General features: G+C 50.7%; 2 protein-coding genes across 6 annotated transcripts in view; one reads left to right on the top strand and one right to left on the bottom strand.

The window, feature by feature from the left end:
* The window catches only part of MED15 (mediator complex subunit 15), a 28123-nt gene extending 17088 nt beyond the window's left edge, over positions 1 to 11035 (bottom strand). For 2 of the 3 annotated variants that reach the window (XM_060269714.1, XM_060269715.1), the window contains exons 1-7: positions 10877 to 11035; positions 9241 to 9498; positions 5679 to 5766; positions 4639 to 4690; positions 3592 to 3621; positions 2364 to 2570; positions 735 to 1012 (exon numbers count right to left, since the gene is read on the bottom strand). In XM_060269714.1, coding sequence (XP_060125697.1) covers positions 735 to 1012; positions 2364 to 2570; positions 3592 to 3621; positions 4639 to 4690; positions 5679 to 5766; positions 9241 to 9498; positions 10877 to 10932 — 969 coding nt within the window. In that variant the 5' untranslated portion in view covers positions 10933 to 11035. The remainder of the gene's footprint in view (positions 1 to 734; positions 1013 to 2363; positions 2571 to 3591; positions 3622 to 4638; positions 4691 to 5678; positions 5767 to 9240; positions 9499 to 10876) is intronic. The other variant, XM_060269716.1, reaches the window with a different exon arrangement.
* Positions 11036 to 11306: 271 nt separating this feature from the next.
* On the top strand, positions 11307 to 20883 carry KLHL22 (kelch like family member 22). Of its 3 annotated transcripts, none has more exons than XM_035099272.2 (7): positions 11307 to 11323; positions 11768 to 12041; positions 13340 to 13505; positions 14632 to 15350; positions 16458 to 16650; positions 17801 to 18034; positions 18351 to 20882. In XM_035099272.2, the coding sequence occupies exons 2-7, from the start codon at positions 11815 to 11817 to the stop codon at positions 18726 to 18728; spliced, it is 1917 nt and encodes a 638-aa protein (XP_034955163.1). In that variant the 5' UTR covers positions 11307 to 11323; positions 11768 to 11814; the 3' UTR covers positions 18729 to 20882. The 3 variants fall into 3 exon arrangements, with proteins under 3 accessions (XP_034955163.1, XP_034955162.1, XP_034955164.1); XM_035099271.2 differs by lacking the exon at positions 11307 to 11323 and adding an exon at positions 11330 to 11451; XM_035099273.2 differs by lacking the exons at positions 11307 to 11323; positions 13340 to 13505 and having other exon boundaries at positions 11882 to 12041; positions 18351 to 20883.
* Positions 20884 to 22123: the final 1240 nt, after the last annotated feature.

Below are 22123 nucleotides of genomic sequence, written 5' to 3'. Positions count from 1 at the left end.
AGCTGACGAGAATGGATGTGCATCTCTCTCTGCCTTCACCTTTGCTCCTCACACACACACTTGACAACAATCACGGCCAAGCAACCTCAATTCATTCAGACCCTTTGGTCTACAACATGAATGTGGAGCCTTCCATTTTCTAGGCCTCCCCAAAGAAAATGAAGCAAACCCGCTGCACAGGAAGCAGGAAGTGTTCTTGGCTGGTGGAGTTTCCTTGCTGCACACAGCAAACAGAAAAGGTCCCTTTCTCAGCATGCAGCAAGGAAGCCGAGGGAGGGAAGATGCCATGTGGAAGGTGGGTGGGGTTTGGGCATATTTTCGGACATATACCCCCCCGGGTAATTTGGCCCTTTGTGTGTGTGTGGCAGGCAGAAGATCCTTCCTCCCAATCCCAGTCTACAATACCCAGCCACGTTCATGGACAGATAGTGGTCAATGTATCTCTCTTCAAAGGAGGGGTCCATTCCATTCCCACCCATGCCCTCCTCTTCCTCAGTCTCAGTTAAACTCCTCTCTAGGTTCACCTGTGAAGTGGCATGTGTTAATGAGGCCTGCTCCCTACACGTTCAGCTCCTCATAGCAATGAATGGCTGCCCAAGCTTTGCTGTACATATCTGCCCTGCATCACTGGAGAAGGGTACCTGCTGCAGGCCACCAGGTGCCCCACAGAAAGGCGCTGCAGCTCTAAAGCACCCAGCCTTTGGAAGCCACAGGCCACCTCTATCTCTCTTTACCTGCTGCTGGTTCTGCTGGTGCAGTTTCAGCATGTGCTGCTGCTGGGCTGCCTGCATCTGCTGCTGTTGCTGTTGCTGCTGCTGTGCTACAGCTGCTGCCTGCTGCTGCTGCTGCACCGCCTGGAATTGCTGCTGGATGGCTGTCTGCTGGGCCTGGAACTGCTGCTGCTGCAGCGCTGCCTGCTGTTGCTGCTGTGCCTGAGCCTGTGCCTGCTGCTGCTGGAACTGTTGCTGCTGTTGCTGCTGCTGCTGGGCCATCTGTTGCAGCTGGAGCTGGGCTGTGGGGCAAAGGAAGGGGAAGGGAGGAGCCATGGGTGTACGGCAGGAGGCTGGCAGGGCCCCTTAGAGAGTGGGCAGTCAGCAGCTGGGGCTCTTTCTGGGCAAGGTCACCTATGAGAGTCCAAATCCAACCATCAGGCACAGCCCGACTTCAGATTTGCAACGTTAAGATTTAGATTTTGCAGTAACTGCAATCTGGAAAGCAGAATACAGGATGAGAAGAAAGCCACCCACACTCAATGCACACAAATGAAGAAAATGGGCCTGAGCCTGTTTAGCAGATTAAGGTGAAGACCTTTGCTCAGCCAACAGTGACTTCTGCAGTTAACTGGCAAGGATGGATCCCTGTGGCTCCACATTCATGGAGGGTACGAGCCTAATCTGCCCGTACAGGAGTTGCCAGGCAGAGCAGCCAGGAAGGACAAGAGCATGGGTGGGGAACCTCTGGCCTGCAGGCCAATCTTTTACTGCAAGCCATGCCCATCAGCTAATGGGTAGGAGGACAGGGCTGAATCCTGCGCTGGACTGTGCAGCCTAGGTGGCAGGGTTAAAACCTTTCCCATTCACCTTTAAGCGGGCTGTGGTGGTGCCCAACTGCCATCACCTGTCTGCTTAAAGGAGGAGAGGATGCTTCAGGCCTGTCACAACGACTTTGATAAGGATCTTGGCTGTGGAGCCAAAAGGGTTCCCCACCCCTAGGCTAAATAGACAAAGAGACAGGTGTGGGGGTGTCTCTGATGGATGGTTCCTCTGCTGCAGCTAAGACCTGCTAGTCTCTACGCCAGGCTCTGTAACCCAGCAGCATGAAAGGATAGCTGTGAAACGGCACTGGCTCTGCCCGCTTTTGCCTGCCTCTCCAGCTCAGAAGGGGATAAGGGAAGCAGGTGAAGTGAACAGACGCTTCCTTAACTCGTCACATGCCACTCGGAGAAAGAAGATGAGACAGGGCTAGATGGGGAAAATCAGCCTGTCCTGGGAACAAAGCATCTTTGTACATGGCTAACTATCTACCATCTGCTCCTACTTTTATCCAACAGTGGCTGAAGGGGTTCCTCCCAAGGGAATTCCCTCAGCATGCTCAGAGGCAGGAAAATCCCCCCACTTGGCCTGAACCTGTCGGCTTCCCTTTTGATCTTTGGGGAGGGTCACAGTCCCAGGGCCAAACCGCTTGGCACCCAGGGAAGAGCCGAGGCTCCAAACCAGGCATAGGCAAACTTGGCCCTCCAGATGTTTTGGGACTACAACTACCATGATCCCTAGCTAACAGGACCAGTGGTCAGGGATGATGGGAATTGTAGTCCCAAAATACCTGGAGGGCTGAGTTTGCCTATGCCTGCTCCAAACACTTACTTGGCTGGGAAGCTGCTGAGATGCCTGGAATGCCATGGGGGGCCATCCCAGCTGCCCCTGGTGCCGCCTGCTGCCCCGGAAGGCTCATCTGCTGCCCCATGGGGGGCCCGAGCACACCCATCCCTCCCTGGGGGCGAGATGCCATGCCCATGCCCGCTGCTCCTGCAGGTGGCCCGCCCGTCAGGGTCTGCAAGGCGTTCATGGGATCTGTGGAGAGAAGAAGGATCCCTGAGAAAGCCCCATAGAGACAGACAGCAATGCGCTGAAAGGAGCTAGCCCCTGGGCTCAGCTGTTCACCCCACCACTAGTCCCAGCAGCCACACAATGACGTCAGCCCCATCCAGCAAGCTGGGCAGAGGGGGAAGGGTCAACATTTTTTTGCAGAAAGCCTTGAAAAACTTTCAGGCTTACTCGCTGGTTTCAGCTTCTCTCTTTTTTAACCTTTTCTTTTTTATATACATATATTTTTAAAATAAAATTTTCTGTTTTACAGTTTAAAGTACTCCTTTTTGCTCTTATCCATGTAGAGGTAAGATGGCTGCATGGGAACTGCTCTTCAAAACCTCCACAGCTTCGCTTCTGTTACTCTGCTGAGTTTGAGGTGCTCACAACGAGCAGGTGTGAGTCCATTGCACCAGGGACCTTTTTTCCGGGAATGCTGTGTCTTCGTTCCTGTGATCGGAAGGTCGGTGAAGGTGCTCCAGTCGCCTAGCCCATGCACGCGCTTAAGACGCGGGCTGAACAGGGCGTACTGACAATTCTGTCAATTTAAGTTGTCAATTCTTCTTTGGTTAGCAGGCCCAGGGCCTCGCTCGTTTTCCACTTGGAGGCTAACAAAACATGGGCCGCAGTAGTGGCATACATAAATAACATTCTCTGACACCTGGGAATTTCAGTCTGAATTATCCCCAACAGAAAGGACTCTGGGGTTTTGTTTTTTTTGAGGTGGGGGAGTGCTTTTGAACATTTTTTTTTTTTTACCTTTCCTGTCACTGCATTGATCAGATAGAATAGAACCTGGGCCTGTCTGTGTGTCACATTTGCTTGCGACTGAGTTCTGGAAGGAAATCCAGCACAACGAGGAGACATGCCCTTGACACACCCATACACACCCACAGAACAGGAGTCAAAGTCCTCGGAAAGAGTTCTCAAGGAAGTCGCTAAGACATATATATATATATATATATATATATAGGAAGGTGGAAGGTGATGAAGGAGCCATTCTTACCACTGACGGAGGCCTGGGACTTCTTGTTGTCTAGGAAAGAAAACAGCAACAACTGAAAAATTGTGCAGGGACATTTAGGCAAGAAAAATATTAGTCTAATTGGAATAAACAGCGGATTGGGGTGGGGTGCAGTGGGGGAGAGACTCAAACAAAATAGTTACACACCAGACAAGTGGGTAAATAAAGCAGAGGGAGGATTTGGGGATAGTTTTTTGTTGTTGTTGTTGTTTTACAAATACAGTGGAACCTTGGTTTACGAACTTGATCCGTTCCGAAAGTCCGTTCTTAAACCGAGGTGCGCTTTCCCTAATGAGGCGTCCTGCCGCCGGTGCCCTTCCACCATTCGGATTCCATTCTTAGACTGAGGTAAAGTTCTCAAACCGGGACACTATTTCCGCTTTTGCGGAGTTTGCAAACTGAATCATTCTTAAACCGGACTGTTCTTAAACCAAGGTACCACTGTAAACATTTTAAGTGTTTGATCTTATATGGGTTGTATTAACTAAAATCCTACTCAGAGCTGACACACTTGAATAAATGCACCAGTTAATCCAGTCCCTTAGTTTCAATGAATCTCCTCTGTGCATGACTAACATTATTCCCTCATTTCCCCCCAGCTTTTTGAGTTCTTTATTATTTAAACTTATATACTGCTTGAATGTAGTAAAATCACCAAGCAGTTTACAATAAACCCTTTTCATCCCCTCATCCTATGTAGTTTTAGAACTGGTAGCATTTTATTTGATAAGAATAAACCTGATTAATTTTTTTAAAAACCAGCAACCTTGGGAAAAGGAACTCCCCCGCCCCCAAGGTGTCATTCAGGATCGTTTCTCCACCAGAAACCCAAAGGTTATAGCGGAAACAGCCCCTGTGTTTCTTCAAGGCAGGGTCTTGAGTCAACAGCTGAAGCGGCAAAATTATTTTGCCAGAGCTAATAGGCTCTGCCCTGAACAGGATGATTTCCCTGCCCCGACGGTCCCCCCTCATCTCAAAGTTTCAAATGGCCAACAAGCGCTGTCCACAAACAGGCATGAGAATACTCACGGATATCCCGAAAGTGGATGATGAGTCTTGCCACAAGGGAAAGATACTCCTCCTAAAAGTTAAGAGAAATGAAAGTGCATTTTAGAAGCCAGGGAGGGAGAGTTGGAGGGCAGGGTGCATCTGACTCATTTCCTCCTCCTCCTCCTCCTCCTCCTCCTCCTCCTCCTCCTCCTCCTGGTCTCTCTCTAGAAGAGCAGCTTAGTTCTCAAACATTTTGGCTCCCGAATGCCGCAAACCCGGTACGACTGTACCTCACTTCCCACTATCTCACTGGTGAAACACAGAAGGGAAACTGCACTGACTCCAGAACCAGCCACAGTGAAAAAAGATGTCTCTCCCCCACCAGCCAGCTGTGTTTTACAGGGAACACTCTGCCCTCCAGGAGAGGCAGGAGATAGAATGGGAAATGGCTGGAGCTCCCTCGTAGAGCATCTCCTATGCATGGAGAAGGTCACAGGTAGGGCTGGGAAGGAACCCTGCCTGAAAACCTACACAGCCACTGCCAGTCAGTGTAGATGATACTGAGTCAGGTGGACCAAGGCAGTTTCTATGTTTGCCCCAGTGGGAAAGATTTGGGACTGGAAGGGGACATGGTGTATTCCACCTGGGCAGAGCTGCAAAGCTTATGAGGAAGGGAGGGACTAACCAAGGAAGCCACGACTGTTCTTAGACAGGCAACTGGCAGAAGACAGGATGCCCACCAGGGAAGTGAAACTAGCTGCTCTGAGAGTCACCTGCCCAGCCAGATTCAGGGGTTTCCCACTTTCCCTCTATAGTGGGAAGGGCAGGAGCTCAGGGGGTTGCATGCAGCAGGTGCCAATCATTGGAAGCATCTCCAGGAAGGGCTGGGAAAGAGAGCTTGCCTGAAACCCCAGAGAGCAGTTGCTGCCGGCCAGTGTTGTCAGTCCTGAGCTAGATGGACCAAGGGTCTGACTCCTCGGAAGAGGGCAACTGGAGCTTCGACCCCAAAATCGCTAGAGCCTGGACCGTCTCTCTCTCCTGCCCGCCCTTCACTTTCACCCTTGGCTCCTTCTCCTTACCCGTGATTTGGCCTTCATGAAAACGTGGTTCTCCATGTCTTTGCTGCTCTTATTGTGAGCCACTCCAGCCTTCCTCATGGCATCTTCACTGATGGGGAAAAGAAAGAAAACAGCTGAAGCACCAGAATCACAACTGCACGGAAAGGTGGCACCTTGGAAACAGGGCCCACCCCACAGGCTATTTCTGCTCAGCCCTTCTGCGGGATGAAGTTCACTTTCTTTTGAAAGGCGGAAGCCCCAGCCCCACTTCAGAAGAAATCATACAAGTGCATCCACCCCACAACACTCGCTGACACACAAGCAACCCACAAACACACTTCCACTCCTGCCCCAACAGGACTTTAGCTTTCTCACCTCCCTCTTCCTCCTCTTCTTGTAGGTAAAGGTAAAGGGACCCCTGACCATTAGGTCCAGTCATGACCGACTCTGGGGTTGCGCGCTCATCTCACATTATTGGCCGAGGGAGCCGGCCATGTGGCCAGCATGACAAAACCACTTCTGGCGAACCAGAGCAGCACACGGAAACGCCGTTTACCTTCCCGCTGTAGCGGTTCCTATTTATCTACTTGCATTTTGATGTGCTTTCGAACTGCTAGGTTGGCAGGAGCTGGGACCGATCAACGGGAGCTCACCCCGCCACAGGGATTCAAACCGCTGACCTTCTGATCAGCAAGCCATAGGCTCAGTGGTTTAACCCACAGAGCCACCTTGTAGGTATCAGGAATTAAATATTTTATTAATTTTTATTTATTGATGATATTTATATGCCGCTTAATATCCAGAATCCCCAAGCAGTTTACATAAAACACAACAACTGGGGGTTGTTTCCAGTGACATGGTTCCATTCCTACAAGCAAATGTCTTGGGGGACCCTCTGTACCAGATTTTGCAGGCACCAAGGGAGAGGAGAGGAAATCCAGGATGCCCCTCCCCACACAACATTGGAGGCACCCCCAAAAGCCAACCTTTAAATACCTGTGCGACAAAAGGCAGTGAAATATCACGTAAAAGTTCCGGGAAACGAAAGCAGTGCCAGAATAGCCTTGACACCTATGCTGTCACAACAGCCGTGGCACCACTGTTTTGATGAGCCGAAAGCAAGAGGCTCTATCCTCACCTGCAGCCCCTACTCACAGCAAGAGAGAGGCCCGAGCCCCACCCCAACATCATGAACCCCTCCCCTATGTTTGGGCCCAGCCATGCCACAGGAATATCAGACAGGATGGAACCTGGGGAAGGCGAGAGCAGCCGACAGAGCAGTTGTGGGCTGGAGAGAGACAAGAAGCTAGGGCTCCCCTTTCCAGAACACCCGCAACCTGTCTTTTACGCCACAATAAACATTCTGAAGTTACCTCTCTTTTGTGGGCTAACTGGGCAGAGGGTTAGAGAAGACCGATTGGGGGAAAATGTGTGAGGGTAATCCTCTCTTGTGAGACACAAGGTCTCAGCCAGCAAGCTTTAAGGCGATGGCTTTGAATGAAAGCAAAGCCTTGATCAGGAGAAGAGCGACACCCTTATTCTTTGCATAAAGAAAATCCAATAATAATCCAATACTAAATCAAGTTTACTTGAAAAGCAACCTAAGGAAAACAAGCTCAAATGAAATATACAATAAGGTGAAATATGCATAGAGAGGATATAATTAATGTAGAATATATGATGCGCTCTATTAAGAAAAGAAAAGTTTTATCAACTAATTATTAAAGACATCTACATCTGTTTTATCTGATTCTTTAGGAAAGGTGACAAATGAAATGCTAGAGACACGGGGCAATGGGGATTTATGGATTACAACTCCCATCGTTCTTGACCATTGACCAAGCAACATTTGGTGGTCCACAGGTCAGCCGTCCCCACCCACTCTTATATAATGAGAAGATTTTCACATCAATATTTGCAAGAAGGCTGAATGGAAATTTTTCCATATACAGTGGTACTTTGGTTTGCAACCGTTTTGGATGACAACCACTTCAAATCCTGAAGAGTGTGTCCCTTTTTTTGGATTACAACCTCTTTTTTTGGATTACAACCCATTTTTTGAGGCCCCATTGGTGAAAGTGCGCCTTGGGTTACAACCTGTTTTGGTTTACAACCGGATCTCTGGAACGGATTATGGTTGTAAACCAAGGTACCACTGTATATATCACTTCTTTTCGAGGTTCTAAAGACATTTAACATTGGAAATAATTTTCATTCTTGTGCTTTTGTACAATGAGTTAAACCAAGAGCAAAAGGTATAATGCATCTCTCTAAAGCAGAGCTTCCCAAACTTTTCATGTTGGTGACACATCATTTCATGACACACAATTCAATTTTACTAGCAAACCAGAGGTTAAATCCTTTTCAGCCCCGGGAGGAGCATGGGGAGCATATGCGTGACACACCTACATACCTCAGACAACACACTAACGTGTTGCAGCGCAGCACACAGTTGGGAAAACTCTGCTCTAAAAAGCACGAAAGGCAAGTGTTCCCTCTCAGCCTGTCTCCCTGGAATCACCTAATATGGAGCCCAATGATACTCCAGTCCAGAACATCTCTTCTGCATGAAGCTTTGCACTTGCTCTCCAGCCAAGACTTTGTCCGGAAAGGGAACATATGACCAGCTAAGATATACTGACTTTTTTGGTTTTGTTAAGTCTGTTTGACTGTTGCTTTCATTTTCCCTTTCTAATACTGTACTTGGATGTTTGGCTTCACTGGCTTAAAAATATACTTCTTGCTAAAACCACCTTATCACTACAGTATGTGTTTAACAGGAACTCTCAATCTCATGCAAAACTGGAACAAAAGGCACCCGACACAACTAGTCCCAGACTGAACAATATTTCTTCTATTGACATAAAAAATTAATGATAAAATAGCCTTCTCAAGATGACTTCCACCCTGTCTACATCACAGGGTGTTGGATATGGTGCAAACTGGTACCCCATCAGAGCACACCAGTGTGTTAATGCCAATCTGATGAAAGTGCAGGAGTCAGGACACAGAGCTTCCCCTCTGTCCTCAGGTTCCATATACTCAGAGCTCACACAGGAGATATCTGCTGATGAAAACTATAGAAGAGAAACACTCATGGGGTTGCGGCGCTCATCTTGTTTTTAGGCCGTGGGAGCCAGAGTTTGTCCACAAACAGCTTTTCGCGTCATGTGGCCAGCATGACTAAACCGCTTCTGGCGCAATGGGACTCAGTGGCGAGTGCCAGAGTGCAGGGAAACACCGTTTACCTTCCTGCTGCAGCGGTACCTATTTATCTACTTGCACTAGTATGCTTTCATACTGTTAGGTTGGCAGAAGCCGGGACAGAGCAACAGGAGCTCACCCCATCATGTGGATTCGAACCACCGACTTTCTGAACAAGCAGCCCAAGAGGCTCAGTGGTTTAGACCACAGCGCCACCCGCTTCCCTTTACCTTTATAGCATGCCTCTTCTAAGAGCTTCACATGCACCTCATCTCCAGACACAAACATCCAATCCCCTACCCCAGGCCAGAATGGGGCCAGTAGGGCAGACCACCCCAGACAAGCAGGTAAGAGGAAGGGGGCAACCATGCCACAATACCTAAGAACTGATGCACATCTTTCTCTAGCCCCTTTGCAATTTGTGAATAATGGGGCTTTCTGTTTTGTTCTTACACTCTTCCCCCCAAAAAAGTGGGGTGTGCTGCTCCCACACATGGAAAACACTCCCTCCAACATGTAGGCAAGTTCTCTCTTCACAAAGGCCAGGAAAACGCCTGGATGCTTTTGCCTTGCAGGCCCCCAGCCTGGATGCAAGGAGCAGAAGTAGATGTCCCTGCTCAGAGTGCCACCGCCATTTCTGGGGAGAAGGGGAGAGGATAATCAATCACAGCAGCCTCCCCTTCCCGCATGATAGCAGGGTGACTGAAGCAGAGCACTTGCAGAGCCCTCATGTGGCAACCCAAACACTTTCAGCACCTCCAGGCTCAGGGACTCTGTGCTCCTGCTGTGATCTCTGTCCTTCCCTCAGGTTCTCCAGATTGGCAAGCAAGCAGGCCAGCTTCTGCCGCTACCAGAGACTTTGAAGCAGCTATTTGGGAGAAGCGCAGATGACAAACCTTGCAGTAGGATTTGCCTACCCAGTGAACTAGCAAGTGAGATTCCTAATATGGATTGCCATCAGACAGAAGAAAGAGCCAGATTAGCACCCACAGGCACTGGGCTCATTGACCCACCCATCTTTTGGGGTGTGGGGCTGTCCCTTAGATGTCAGGACGCACACACCCTGATTGGTCTAGTGACCATCTGCTTTATGGAGGGTACTGGAGATGTGGTTGCCATCTTGGGATTTCTGTTCTCCCTCCCCTCTTTTGTCGAGAAGGGCAAAGCACAGCGACCCACTGCAGGAACCAAACCAGGGGGAAAACCCAACTATGTCTAAATCAGCAGGCTTTCCAAGGGAAAAGATCCCACCGGGAGCTGATCCCTGAGCAAAGCCTCTACCTGCCAAGGCATCAGAACCCACATACACACACTCTCTCGGAATCTCCTCCCTTCCAGGCAACTCTCTCCTCCGTGGGTCAGTGTGGCCCCTGGAATGCCTGCCCAACGCATATCCTGCTGCGGCTGCGAAGGGCGCCTGGCCCACCTTGCACGACGCCCCCTTCCTCAGGGAGGACGGAACGTGATGGGGGCCAAAGTCTGGCGAACTATGGGCAATAGTAGGCAAGGCAATTTCCCTTGCAGGTGGGCCACCACTCAGCCAAGTGAAACAGGGCCATGGAGCCAAAATCCCTGTCCCCCCAGAGGGTCCTTTTCGAAGAAGACTGCGTCCAGAAATTGGCGAAGAGGGCGAGCGGGGGTGGGGGGACGCCGTCGTTTCCTCTCCCCACCCCCACCTCGGCGAGGTTCGTTTCAGCATCCCTCCCCGTACCCTCGCTCCCGTAACAACAGGAGGGGCAGTCGCGGGTTACGCCATCCCGGGACCCGATTTGGGGCACCTGCACGCCACTCACAGCTTCCAGGAGGGCCTCGAAACGGGCAGAACCGGCTCCATCACCCGGCCCGTATCGCCGGCCAAACCAGGCCAGAGGCTTCCTGCTGCTGCTGCTTCCGCTGCCGCCGCTACTGATACCGGGGCTGCCCGTGAGGCGCGCGAGCAGAGGAGCCGGCCGAAGTTGGTTCTCTGGGCCGCCCCGAGCCTCCCCTTCCCTTTCCCCCTCCCTCCGCGGACTCACATCTGGCTGACGAGCTTCTGCCTGAAGTTGGCGCTGCGCCAGTCGTTCTCCTCCATGCCGAGGCCGCCCGCCGCCGCCGATCCGAGGGCCAAGCGAGCTGAGGAGCTACTGACTTGAGTGAGCGGCGGGCGCAGCGACGCTTCTTCCGGCCACCGGAAGTCGCTCGACGAAGCGCGCCTCTCCCGGAGCACGACGGGATAGGTAGTTCGCGGGCAGCGGGGGCTTCTGGGAAGTAGGCGGCTCAGAGGCGGAGGGCATCCGGGCGCAGGACATTTCCTTGCCCCGAGGCTGATTTGCGCGTGCCCCGCCACGCCCCTTAAGAGGCGGGTCGTCCTCTGCGGGAGGGGGGGAGGGCGGCGGCGGCGGAGGATGTGGGAGGGAACTGACGGTCTGGCCGAGCCGCCCGTCTCTATGGTTTCCGGCAGTTGAAACCGGAAGGCGGTGGAGGTGCGCTCAGGTCGGGGGAGGAGGGCGATGACAGCGGCCTCAGATGGCTCTGCGCCTTAGTCCGCGGGCGCCTCTTGAGCATGTGCAGAGCACAAGTTGACCCCGAGTTCTGGCTGGAGGGGCCCGAGGTGTGGCTTCTCCGCCGCCTTCTTACTCAGAAAGATCCTTGTTTTGCTTCCGCATCAGACTTGGCCTCTTCACCCTCTTGCCCTCCTGACCTCAGAGTCCAGTTCCTCGGAGAGTCCTTTATCTCTCTCCCCTTCCCTCTGCGATATCTTCACTCATGCCCCTCTCTAAGCCATTTTTATTTTTATTTTTTTGATCTGGGCTGCCCTATATATAACGTATTGGAAGTTCTTCCGTGGGCTCAGAGGGGTGGGATGATTAATAAATAAGGTTTCGAGTCAGAAAACCCAACATTTTCCTCTGCAAATTGCTCTACAGGAAACCCCCCAAGCTGCTTTCCTTGCGTCCCTGGAGTCTGGCCTGGAATGGCAGAAGATCAGGAGCTGGCAAAGCCAGCCAGGACGTTCCCAGAGCCCTGGGCCAAGGGGGGCTCTGGCAACACCTACCGAAGTGCGCAACACTCCCAGGCTTTACTGAATGGCTTGGTGGCTCTCCGGGACAGCGGCATCCTCTTTGATGTTATCCTGCGTGTGGAGGGGAAGCCGATTGAGGCTCATCGGATCCTCCTGGCGGCATCATGCGATTACTTCAGGTCTGTCTGGAATAGAACCGAAACAGTATTATGCATGAACTGGAAATGTTTATGTTTGGTTCTGAAATTTATGCACAAATTTGTTGTGGTAGTCTTCAGTAAATCTTAGCACATTGTGGAGGCTGAACATCGGTGCCTCACAGTAGCCACCCAGATGCCCTAGGGAAGCCCACAAACAGGGTATGAATGCCCCAGCAGCAGTCTCCCCTCCTGTGGTTTCCAGCTACTGGTATTCAGAAGCATGATGAGGTTTAATGGGAAATTGGTGCAGAATAGAAATAAAATAAAATGAAATAAATGTCAACATTAGGGTGGTGCAGAGTAGAAAGCTAGGCAATAACCTGTAGAAAGAATGGCCAATAGAGCAAGACCGAAAACTGCTCCCACATCAACTGAGTCATGGCATTGCTCATAGAATTATAGTTGGAATGAACCCAAAGGTCATCTAGTCCAACCCCCTGCAATGCAGGGATCTCAGCTAAGATGCCCTCATTCCCCAATTAGGATCTCTCCTCATATCGTTGCACCCCAACTCCCATAGGCTCCTGCCTCATTGGCAGTGGTTGGGGAAGATATATATATATATCGCATATATATCGGTCTTCAGTAATGGTGGTGATATGGAACCCACAAACATTTCCCTTATGCAGCTGAATTGAACCTCCATGAACAGAAGAGCAGGTCCCACGCATTCACACCTGTCCCAACAGCTCTTGCCTAACACACCTGTGCCTATACCAGTCCACTTTTAAACCAGCCAGCTAGTGGGATGAATAAGGCTGAAATGTACCAAGCAGGTCTGATGACCCACAGTCCATACAGCAACACAGGCACCCAGTGGGCCTCCTCCAGAGGGGCACATGTCCTCTTTGCCCCAAGCCTCAGTACATAGGAAGCTGCCTTCTATGAGCCAGACCATTCATCTGTCTACCTTATTGATGGCTACACTGGCTGGCAGAGGACAGGGTTTCAAGCAGGGGATCTCCCCTAGCCCTGCCTGGAGATGCTGCTAGGGGCTGAACCTGGGACCTTCTGCATGCAGAACAGATGCTCCAACACTGAGTCACGGCTGTTCCGCAGTCGTTGACGTTGGTCCAACCAGCCTCTTAGCCTGACCTGCTTCTTGTGTGGCTGCTATGAAGTCTAAGTGGAGTATCTCTGTACAAGGTGCTTAAGTTCCTTGGAGGAAGGAGTACGGCATAGAAATGGGATCAGTAATTGCCCCCATACGCAACCTGGAATCCCTGTGCAGGTTCCTTTCTGGAAGCATGACTGAAAGCAGCTCTTTCCTTTAATAGGGGGATGTTTGCTGGCGGACTAAGAGAAATGGAACAGGAAGAGGTCCACATTCAGGGTGTGTCTTATAACGCCATGTGTCAAATCCTGAACTTCATATATACTTCGGAACTGGAGCTTGGCCTCAGCAATGTGCAGGAAATACTGACTGCCGCCTGCCAGCTTCAGGTGAGAGAGTTGGCAGCTCTGAAAGGCTTGTCGGGGAAGGAACATGGCAAAGCCCAGGTGCCCACTTGATGGGCAGCCACTTTAGGCCGCAGTCCAAAGTTCCTTTATGTGGGTGGTGGATTGGTCAGAGGTGCCTTTCCACCCAGCTCTTTGGGCCTCTGCTGGCGGCCCACACGCCAGGAATGGGGGAAGGCTGAACTGGTACCACTGCCCTCGCTGGAGCATCACAGGGCCTAATCTGGGTCTGGCTGCTGCACCTGCTTTAAGCTACCACAGCCATTTACCTTCCATCTTGGCTAGTATGAGCAGTAGGAGTGCAGATCAGTCCTGGCTCTGCTGCTCTGTTAAGCACCACCACTGCCCAGATGGGGATTGGCAGCCCAGCCCTTTGAACTTATTAATAAGTAGGATCATTAAAGGGCTCTCAGAGTGTTTTACATACAGTCAAAACCATTCAGGCTTACAGCCTAAAAAACACAGAACACAAGGGGGAAAGGACAGGGAGGGAAGAGGAGAATAAAAACAAAAACTCAGGCACCAGTTTATAACCAGTTCTTCCTATATTGACTAGCTGGCACAGTTCAGGGGTAGGATGTGCCTGGTGGAGGTGGGCCTCCAGCAAATCTGATGAAATGAGCCCTGTTTCCTACCTCTCCTACTGAGGCAGCATGATGGAATATCTGCCCCGAGGGAACAATTGAAGGGGGAGGAGCAGCAGAGCCAATGGAGTGAGCTCTGCCTCCCAGCTCTCCCACTTCTGCTCTTGCAGCCAGCAGTGCCACAGAGGCTCCCAGCTACGAGGGTTTGCTTGACCCTGTTGCTATAAAGTCTTTGATCTAAAGACTGGTTTGCTCTCCTTTTGCTACATGGATGTGCCATGATTCTGGCTCAGCCTCCATCACCTTGGAATTAAAAAATGTTTCCACTCGCAGTGCTGCTTGCCAGTTCAGTAGATCTTGACCTGATTTCTGTGCTTCATTAGTAAAATATGAACATGGGATTTGGACTTGGTATGTATGATGCAAAATTCTGCATGCTGTGGGTGGCTTTCGATCCTATTGGAGGGTAGGGTTGGAGTCCCTCGCAGCTCCGTATCAGAGGGGCTCTTTTTCTTTCTCCTTTGCAGATCCCAGAGGTTATCAAGTTCTGCTGTGACTTCCTCATGTCCTGGGTGGACGAGGAGAACGTCTTGGATGTGTACAAGCTGGCTGACCTTTTCCACCTGAGCCACCTGAGCGAGCAGCTGGACTCCTATGTTCTGAAAAACTTTGTCACTCTCTCCAGGACAGAAATGTACCGCCAGTTCCCCCTGGAAAAGGCCTACGCCCTCCTCAGCAGCAACACCTTGGAGGTCAGCTCTGAGAATGAGGTTTACGAGGGGGCCCTGCTCTACCATTACACTCCAGAGCAAGTGGAAACGGATCAGGTCTCCTTGATGGAGCCCCCAAAGCTGCTGGAGACGGTCCGCTTCCCCTTGATGGACTTTCCTGTCCTGCAGAGGCTTCACGACAAGCTCAGCCCGTGCCCTTTGAAGGAGACAGTGGCGAGTGCTCTGATGTACCACAAGAACGAGTGCCTGCAACCCATGATGCAGAGCCCCCACACTCAGCTGAGGTCCGAGTTTTGCTGTGTGGTGGGCTTTGGGGGGATCCACTCCACCCCTTCCACTGTCGTCAGCGACCAGGCCAGGTATCTGAACCCACTGCTGGGAGAGTGGAGGCACTTCACAGCAGCCTTGTCCCCCAGGATGTCTAACCAGGGAATTGCAGTCCTCAACAACTTTGTCTACTTGGTTGGAGGAGATAACAACATCCATGGTTTTCGAGCAGAAAACAGGTGTTGGAGGTAAGAGCAGCTATTTGTGATACTACCTTTCTAAGTTACTGGCAAGTGGGGTTGTCCCATTACCGGTAGGTTTCAGTCCTCAACACCCTTAGGCATTGAACACAGTGAGACATGCATCAGATTGCCCTGTTAATCAGGAAGCTGGCACCCTCAGAGAAGGGGAACAACCCAAGCAACTTCCTAGTCCCTCATATAGGGCATTGACAAAGAATAAAACCACGCCCGGCTGGGTGTGAAGGGAGGTGTTTTTATTTATCTCCTCTTCTGACGCTATCCAAGAATGCCCCCTCAATGTTTTCTGAGCTCTGTAAACAAGGTGCTTCATGCCTCAGCCGTACTGTGATTTATTGTTGCCTCAGGCTCCTGGTTGCCTCTTTCCAACTCAGAGTGCATTGAGGTCATGAAACATGAGATGCCTGATATGAAGCAGCTCAAAGATAGTGCCCAGTGGGCTTTTGACAGCTGTGGAGTGACTGGATTGGTTAAACCTCTCTCTCTCTCTGACAGTCCTTGTATCTGTAAAGCAGGGATAATTCTATCTGCACACACAGGACATACTAACCCCTGAAATTGTATTGCTGCCTATTAAATGTAACAAAGACTGAACTATTTTGGTACCATAACAATGGCAAAAAATGGAACTTTGTCCACTTACTATCTACAGGCATTGAGAGAGGGGAGCGTGTCAGAAAATGCACACAAACACACATGCATTTTGGAACAGTGTTGTTCCATCATATTTTCATATCGGGGTTGAGATGGGGAAATTGTTCCCCTTGAGTGAATATTAGTCTGGCAAAGGGATTAATCTCTCAATTAAAACTGAGAAGATCACACAGTGAGTGCAGCTGCCCTAGTGCTGTGCTCTTTTCTCACAAAGCAGAGCTAGGGCGGCTATAGTCCGACATATGTGCTGCAAAGACTAGTGGTTCTCACGTTGAAAAGCCTGGCAAGAGCAATAGAGGGAGTGGCTGGTGGGAGGACAGGCAGATGCACTTGGAAGCAATGGGATGCGGGGAGATAAATGGGTGGCAGGAACAGCAGGTAGAGCCCGTGGGCACCATCCATCCCTGGCAGTACAGATTGGCCATCCTCTTCCTTTGCAAGGTACGACCCACGCCACAACCGGTGGTTCCAGATCCAGTCTCTCCAGCGAGAGCATGCGGACCTCTGCGTCTGTGTGGTGGGAGAGTACATCTACGCCGTGGGAGGACGGGATTACCACGAAGAACTGCGGGAAGTGGAAAGATACGACCCCAAAACCAACACCTGGGAATACGTGGCCCCTCTCAGGAAGGAGGTAAGGAGATGAGAAGGCAGGAGTTGGGCAAGTAGCCAGGGAAAGCAGGAGCTTTTCCAACATCACGGGCATCTGGGAGATCCGAAGCAGGGCGCCGGCTAAGCTGAACCCAGCTGAACCCAGTGAGGTTTGGGCCGGCGTGTTTTCCATAAATTTTGCTACTGCCATAACTGGGGGTGCAGGGGGTACTGCTTGTGGGCTTTCCCATTAGGGCATCTCGTTGGCCACAGTGAGAACGGGATGCTGGACCGGATGGGCCATTGGCCTGATCCAACTGAACTGTTCTTATGATCAGCATTCACTTTCCTAAACATTGTATTTTGCGGAGGCGGGAAGTAGCGCCTGAGCGTCTGGCCCTTGGGGTTGCAGAAATGTGGAAATAAGTGATAGTCGAGGTACAGAGCAAAGTTGGGGTTGACAGGGAATTACGGAGAATAAGGAAGGCTACGCGGTTATTAACAGCACAGAAATTTGACAGCAGAATTTAGTGCAGAATTTACGGGATGACGAGATGGTTGGACAGTGTTCTCGAAGCTACCAACATGATTCTGACCCCAAACTGCAGGAGGCAGTGGAAGACAGGAGTGCTTGCCGTGCTCTGGTCCATGGGGTCACAAAGAGTCGGACACATCTAAATGACTAAACAACAAGTGTTGGGGCAGGTGGTGGACCATGTGTCATGAAGGTTTCTGCATCACCTGGCAAATGGAAAGGGTTATGATAGGTGCTCAAAGCGACTTCCTGGGAGCAGTGCCCAAGTTTCTGTTTGGTGTTTGATCCAAGGCAGACAGTGCCCTGACCCACTGGCCCAAAGGTGGGGTCATGGGGGTAGTTTGGCACAGGGATACCAAAGGAGGATGTCGAAAATCCCAGAGTGATCAGTTCTAGTGCATTATTGTAAGAAAGAGCATGCTCCTTTGGAGAGGGTGGTGTATAAATTGGGAGAGGGGTGAGGAGAGGAGTGATGTGCACCAGAAAGCCAGGCTCGAGCCATCCATCATTTGGAGGTCAAGCTCTGAGAATTTCCTCCAATTCCAGTCCTAGGAATTTCGGCTAAATATCTCCACATGGCCTCATTTGCTGAGGGTGGAGGTGGGTAGGTAAGCTTTGCTGGCAGCACCTGACTCCTCCCTCTCTTCTGTTGACACAGGTTTACGCACACGCTGGAGCTGAGTTGGACGGACGGATGTACATCACTTGTGGGAGGCGAGGCGAGGACTACCTGAAGGAACTCCATTGCTATGACCCTGTAGACAATCGCTGGGACAGCCTGGCCGACGGCCCTGTCCGGAGGGCCTGGCATGGGATGGCAGCGCTGCTGGGCAGGCTGTACGTGATTGGAGGGAGTAACAACGACTCTGGCTACAGGCGGGACGTTCACCAGGTGAGGAGGCAGCTGCGCTCTGCCCAGGGGCTGTATCCAATGCAGAGTAGGTCCACGGCAATCTAGAGACTGGATTCAGTGGGCCTCCTCTGAGTATGACTCAGCTGGCAACAAGCCATGAACACCCAGGGCTGGTTTTGTTCTGTCTGCCTGCCTATTAACTTAAAACGCCAGGCGGTTTGGTAGCCTCTCCTCCAACTTCTGTGGGGCAGCTGCAGGGGGAGAGGAGCCGCAAGCCCTTGCTAGGACTCCCTGGTAGGGGGACTTGTTCTCCATCATGACCAGAGATCTCCTGTTGCTTTTGCCTCCCTCCCAGGTGGCCTGCTATTCCCCCAGCACTGCTCAGTGGACCACTGTGTGCCCTTTGCCTGCAGGGCACGGCGAACCCGGCATTGCCGTCCTGGATCACATGATCTACGTTTTAGGGGGCAGATCCCACAACCGGGGGATTCGCATGCATTACGTCCACGTTTATGATGCTGACAGAGACTGCTGGGAGAGAGGCCCTCGGTTAGAGGACAACATCTCTGGGATGGCCGCCTGCGTCCTCACCCTGCCCAGGGCCATTATCATGAATGCAGAGAGGTGGACCCCTGAACGGCATCAAAACAGGCTCCAGAACCACCCAGACATTTCTTCAGAGGTCATGAGCATGTTAGATTGGGAGGAATTTGACCATCTGAGTGACAACTGAGCAGCAGTTGAGGTTCCAGCTGAGGCAAGGGAATGTCACGCAAGCCTCTTTGCTTTCTGCTTCTTCTTCCCCGCAGCTGAGGTGGGTGGTGTGGTTCTCCTGATTTTGGAGGAGGGCCACACTATAGCTCCTTAGCCCCACTGACGGTGTGGGAGGAGGCAATCTGGTCCCCTCAGCAGGCCTTGTTAGCCTGCTGCCAACGAGGCCGGAAGCCAGCCATCGCAAAAGGGAGGCCTGGATTTCTGGCTGGTGTCGCTCCTATGTGCAGCATGGGCACTTTGCTTTGGAGGGAGGCTGGGTCCTATGGTGTGCCCCCCGCAACTGAACCACTGGAAGGCTTTTAGGAACAACTGGGTGGATCTTTGGTAGCAGCCAATCCATGTTTTTAATATGTGGTGACTTTCTGTGTTCTAAGACAGTGTTACTAGATGTCCCCGTTTCCCGGGGACAGTCCCCAGATTTGCAAATTTGCCCTGGACAAATTCCATCCCCAGAATTTCCCTGGATTTCATCTAATGTCCCTGGGAAACTTGGCAGCAGCAGCAGCGGCAGTCTCAGCAGCTCAGAGCCAGCCTGGTAGCGCAGTTGGCTCTGGCTGGCTTCAGAAGCTGCCCGCTGCCGTGGCGCCCGCCATTTTGCCTCGCTGGAAGTCTCCATATGATGTGTTGCGCACATCTGTTTCTTGTTGTTTTCACCTCCTCCCCAAAAGGAGGGGCCTCTGGTGTCCTGGGCAGCAGCTAAGCATGTTTGGCCTGCATACAGGCTTCTGCTACACTGCAAAATGTCCCTGCCAGCTGTGCCTCCTCTGGCATGGCCCAGAAAGTAGAAACTTCCACCACCTCTGTAGCACCTCTGGATTTCAGGCAAGGAAGTTTGAGCCAATTGCCCTTCTTGGAGTGCAGGTAATGTGAAGAGCCATTTCCCTGTAGAATGTCCCCCCCCCCAATTCGCTCCCTGTACCTACCCAGGCGTGCCTGTCTGGGGTTCAGGCATCAAGCTGGAGTGCCTGTCCACAAGTGGATTATCGTTTTCGCTTTGCCCCTGGCAAATTCTCTGTCGCCAAACATAGAGCAGATCAGGGATGACAATACAAAAAACTCAGGGGCAGAAGACAATGAAATGAAACCAGCCATAGAAGCACATGGGCTCTGAGGCAGGCATGCCAACATAGCTGGTGGATGGGTTGAAAGCTGTCTTTGGGCAGGATGTTTTGCAACAGCTTAAAAATAGCTGTGACTGAACTGAATGACGTTCCCTGCCCAGGAGTCATGTAAAAATTATTAGCTGTTTTGTGTGTGTGTATATATATGTATTTACTGTATGTATGTATGTATGTATGTATGTATGTATGTATACATATAAAACCCAGACGTTCCCAATAACATTGTCATGTTTAATTGCTTGGCTGTTTTCCTGCTGTTTACTGCACAGTTTCCCCAGAGGATACAGCTTCTGTTGGGCAGAACGTTTATAGCTAACTGACTTGTTTTCCATTCAGGAGCAGCCTGGCAGCAGGTCGACTTCAGTCCATGGCACCTGCAAATAGGAGTGGAGAGACTCCTGCTCAAAATCACTCCCCATTGGGTTACATGATACTGAGCTGGGTGGGCCCAAAGGCTTGGCTTGGTGCATGGAAGTTTTCTGCGTTCCTTATTGTTTGTACCATGAAGGGTGGGAGGTGGGAAGAGAGGCGGAGCTGAAGCCTTGGATGCAGCTGGGGTCCAGATGGGCACTTAGGTAGGCGACTGTGAGAAAGCAGCCTTCAACAAGCAAGAGGGTGGGAGATTTGATCTGATCTACAGGGCATAATCCACCCCTAGAACAGAGGTTTTCAACCTTTTTCAGTCCACAACTCCCTTAAGCAACTACATTCTTTCTGCGACACCCCTGTGGGGCTCAGGAGCCAAGTTATGTCACCTCTTGCCTGCAGAAGTGGCAGCCTCTCACCCTTTTTCAAACACCCTCCCTTGTGGAGTGTTCCCTCAACCTCCTCTCCTTGGGAGTCCTTGGCAACCCTGACCATCATTCAAGGCACCCTAGTTGAAAACCACTGCCCTAGAAAATGAAATGTTTGTTTCAGTGGCAGGGGATGATGGGAGTTTCCTACCCCTATAGACATTCCTTAGGTATGTGGACCAATGACATGCAGCTTTTTGAACTTACTGAAGCAGAGCTCAAATGATATGACCTTCCTTGGGGTATCATCAAGCTCTTTCAGTGTCTTATTCTAAAAAGGAGCGAGACTTTAAAGTTTGCCTGAAGAATCGCTGAGGTGCTGCAAAGGTTCTAGAGCAGGGGTGGGCCATAATTCTTTCTCTTGGAGGGTGGAACCAACCAATGATAAAAGGGTCTCGAGTTAATGAATCCAGAATAAAAACTGGCCTGCTTCACTTTTCACTAGGTCAGAGTTCCCAATCTTATGCATGTCTACTAAAAAATAAGCTTCACTGGGTGTGATGAGGTCAGTGCTTTTTTCTGCAGGGGACGCAAGGGTACGCATACTCCTAAACATTTTGTGAATCTTTGTACCTTTGTCCATTTACTGTATTTAATTTTCCCGACCGATTTGAACTATAAAATGGTGATTTTCTTGAGTCAAAGAAAAAAAAGCACTGGATGAGGTTACTCTCAAGTAGGCATACAGAGGATTTTGTTGTGTGTGTGTGGATGGGTTGGGGTGTATGTCTACACACACACACACACACATGTATGTATGTATGTATGTATGTATGTATGTATATATGTATGGGGGTGTAAAAAATAAACACACAGCCTGGAAAAAATGATTTTTTAAAAACCACACAAATTATTTCTTAATGCGACTAAAGTGATGCCACTCTCATTTGTTCTGAAACTATGCTGAAAAAGTGGGAAACACTTTTAAGAGGCCAGATAAAATAAGCAGGAAGTAAGGAACTCTGATAGAAGAATGGGGCAGTTTCAGGTTGTGTGGGTGGGGCTGGGGCTGTGCACTTAAAGCAGGGTGCCACCCACTGTGTACCAGAGAGGAGAAAGGGATAGGTTTAACATCAGAAGCCTCTTAAATCAGCTGCCACCGCAACATGATGGCAGCCAAGGCAGTCAGCTTTAAAGGGCAGTTAGACAAATTCATTGTGGAGGATGAACCTATTTATTGTGATGGCTCGGCTCTGGGCTTTAAAGAGCAGCTGCTGGGAAAGGCCCCTTCATTATGGGCTTCCTGGGAACATCAGGAATTGCTGCAGGATTGTCTCTAATCAAAACATTAATTTTAATGTTATTATTAGACAATCCCATGTGGGCGTGGGTGTAAATCTCTTAAGTTTTGCATGAATCAAGCATTAGCATGATACCTCCAGGTATAGGGCGGCATATAAATTCAAAAAATAAAATAAAAATGACTGTGAACAGTGGAA

Source organism: Zootoca vivipara, chromosome 17 (genome assembly GCF_963506605.1).
Source record: "Zootoca vivipara chromosome 17, rZooViv1.1, whole genome shotgun sequence".
Lineage (NCBI taxonomy): Eukaryota > Metazoa > Chordata > Lepidosauria > Squamata > Lacertidae > Zootoca > Zootoca vivipara.
This window is presented reverse-complemented; position numbering and strand designations above follow the sequence as displayed.

Coding starts and splice junctions, on each gene's coding strand:
- KLHL22 (XM_035099272.2), top strand. CDS start 11,815: ATGGCAGAAGATCAGGAGCTGGCAAAGCCAGCCAGGACGTTCCCAGAG. Junction 15,351..16,457: donor GCAGAAAACAGGTGTTGGAG/GTAAGAGCAGCT, acceptor TTCCTTTGCAAG/GTACGACCCACGCCACAACC. Junction 18,035..18,350: donor ACAGGCGGGACGTTCACCAG/GTGAGGAGGCAG, acceptor CCTCCCTCCCAG/GTGGCCTGCTATTCCCCCAG.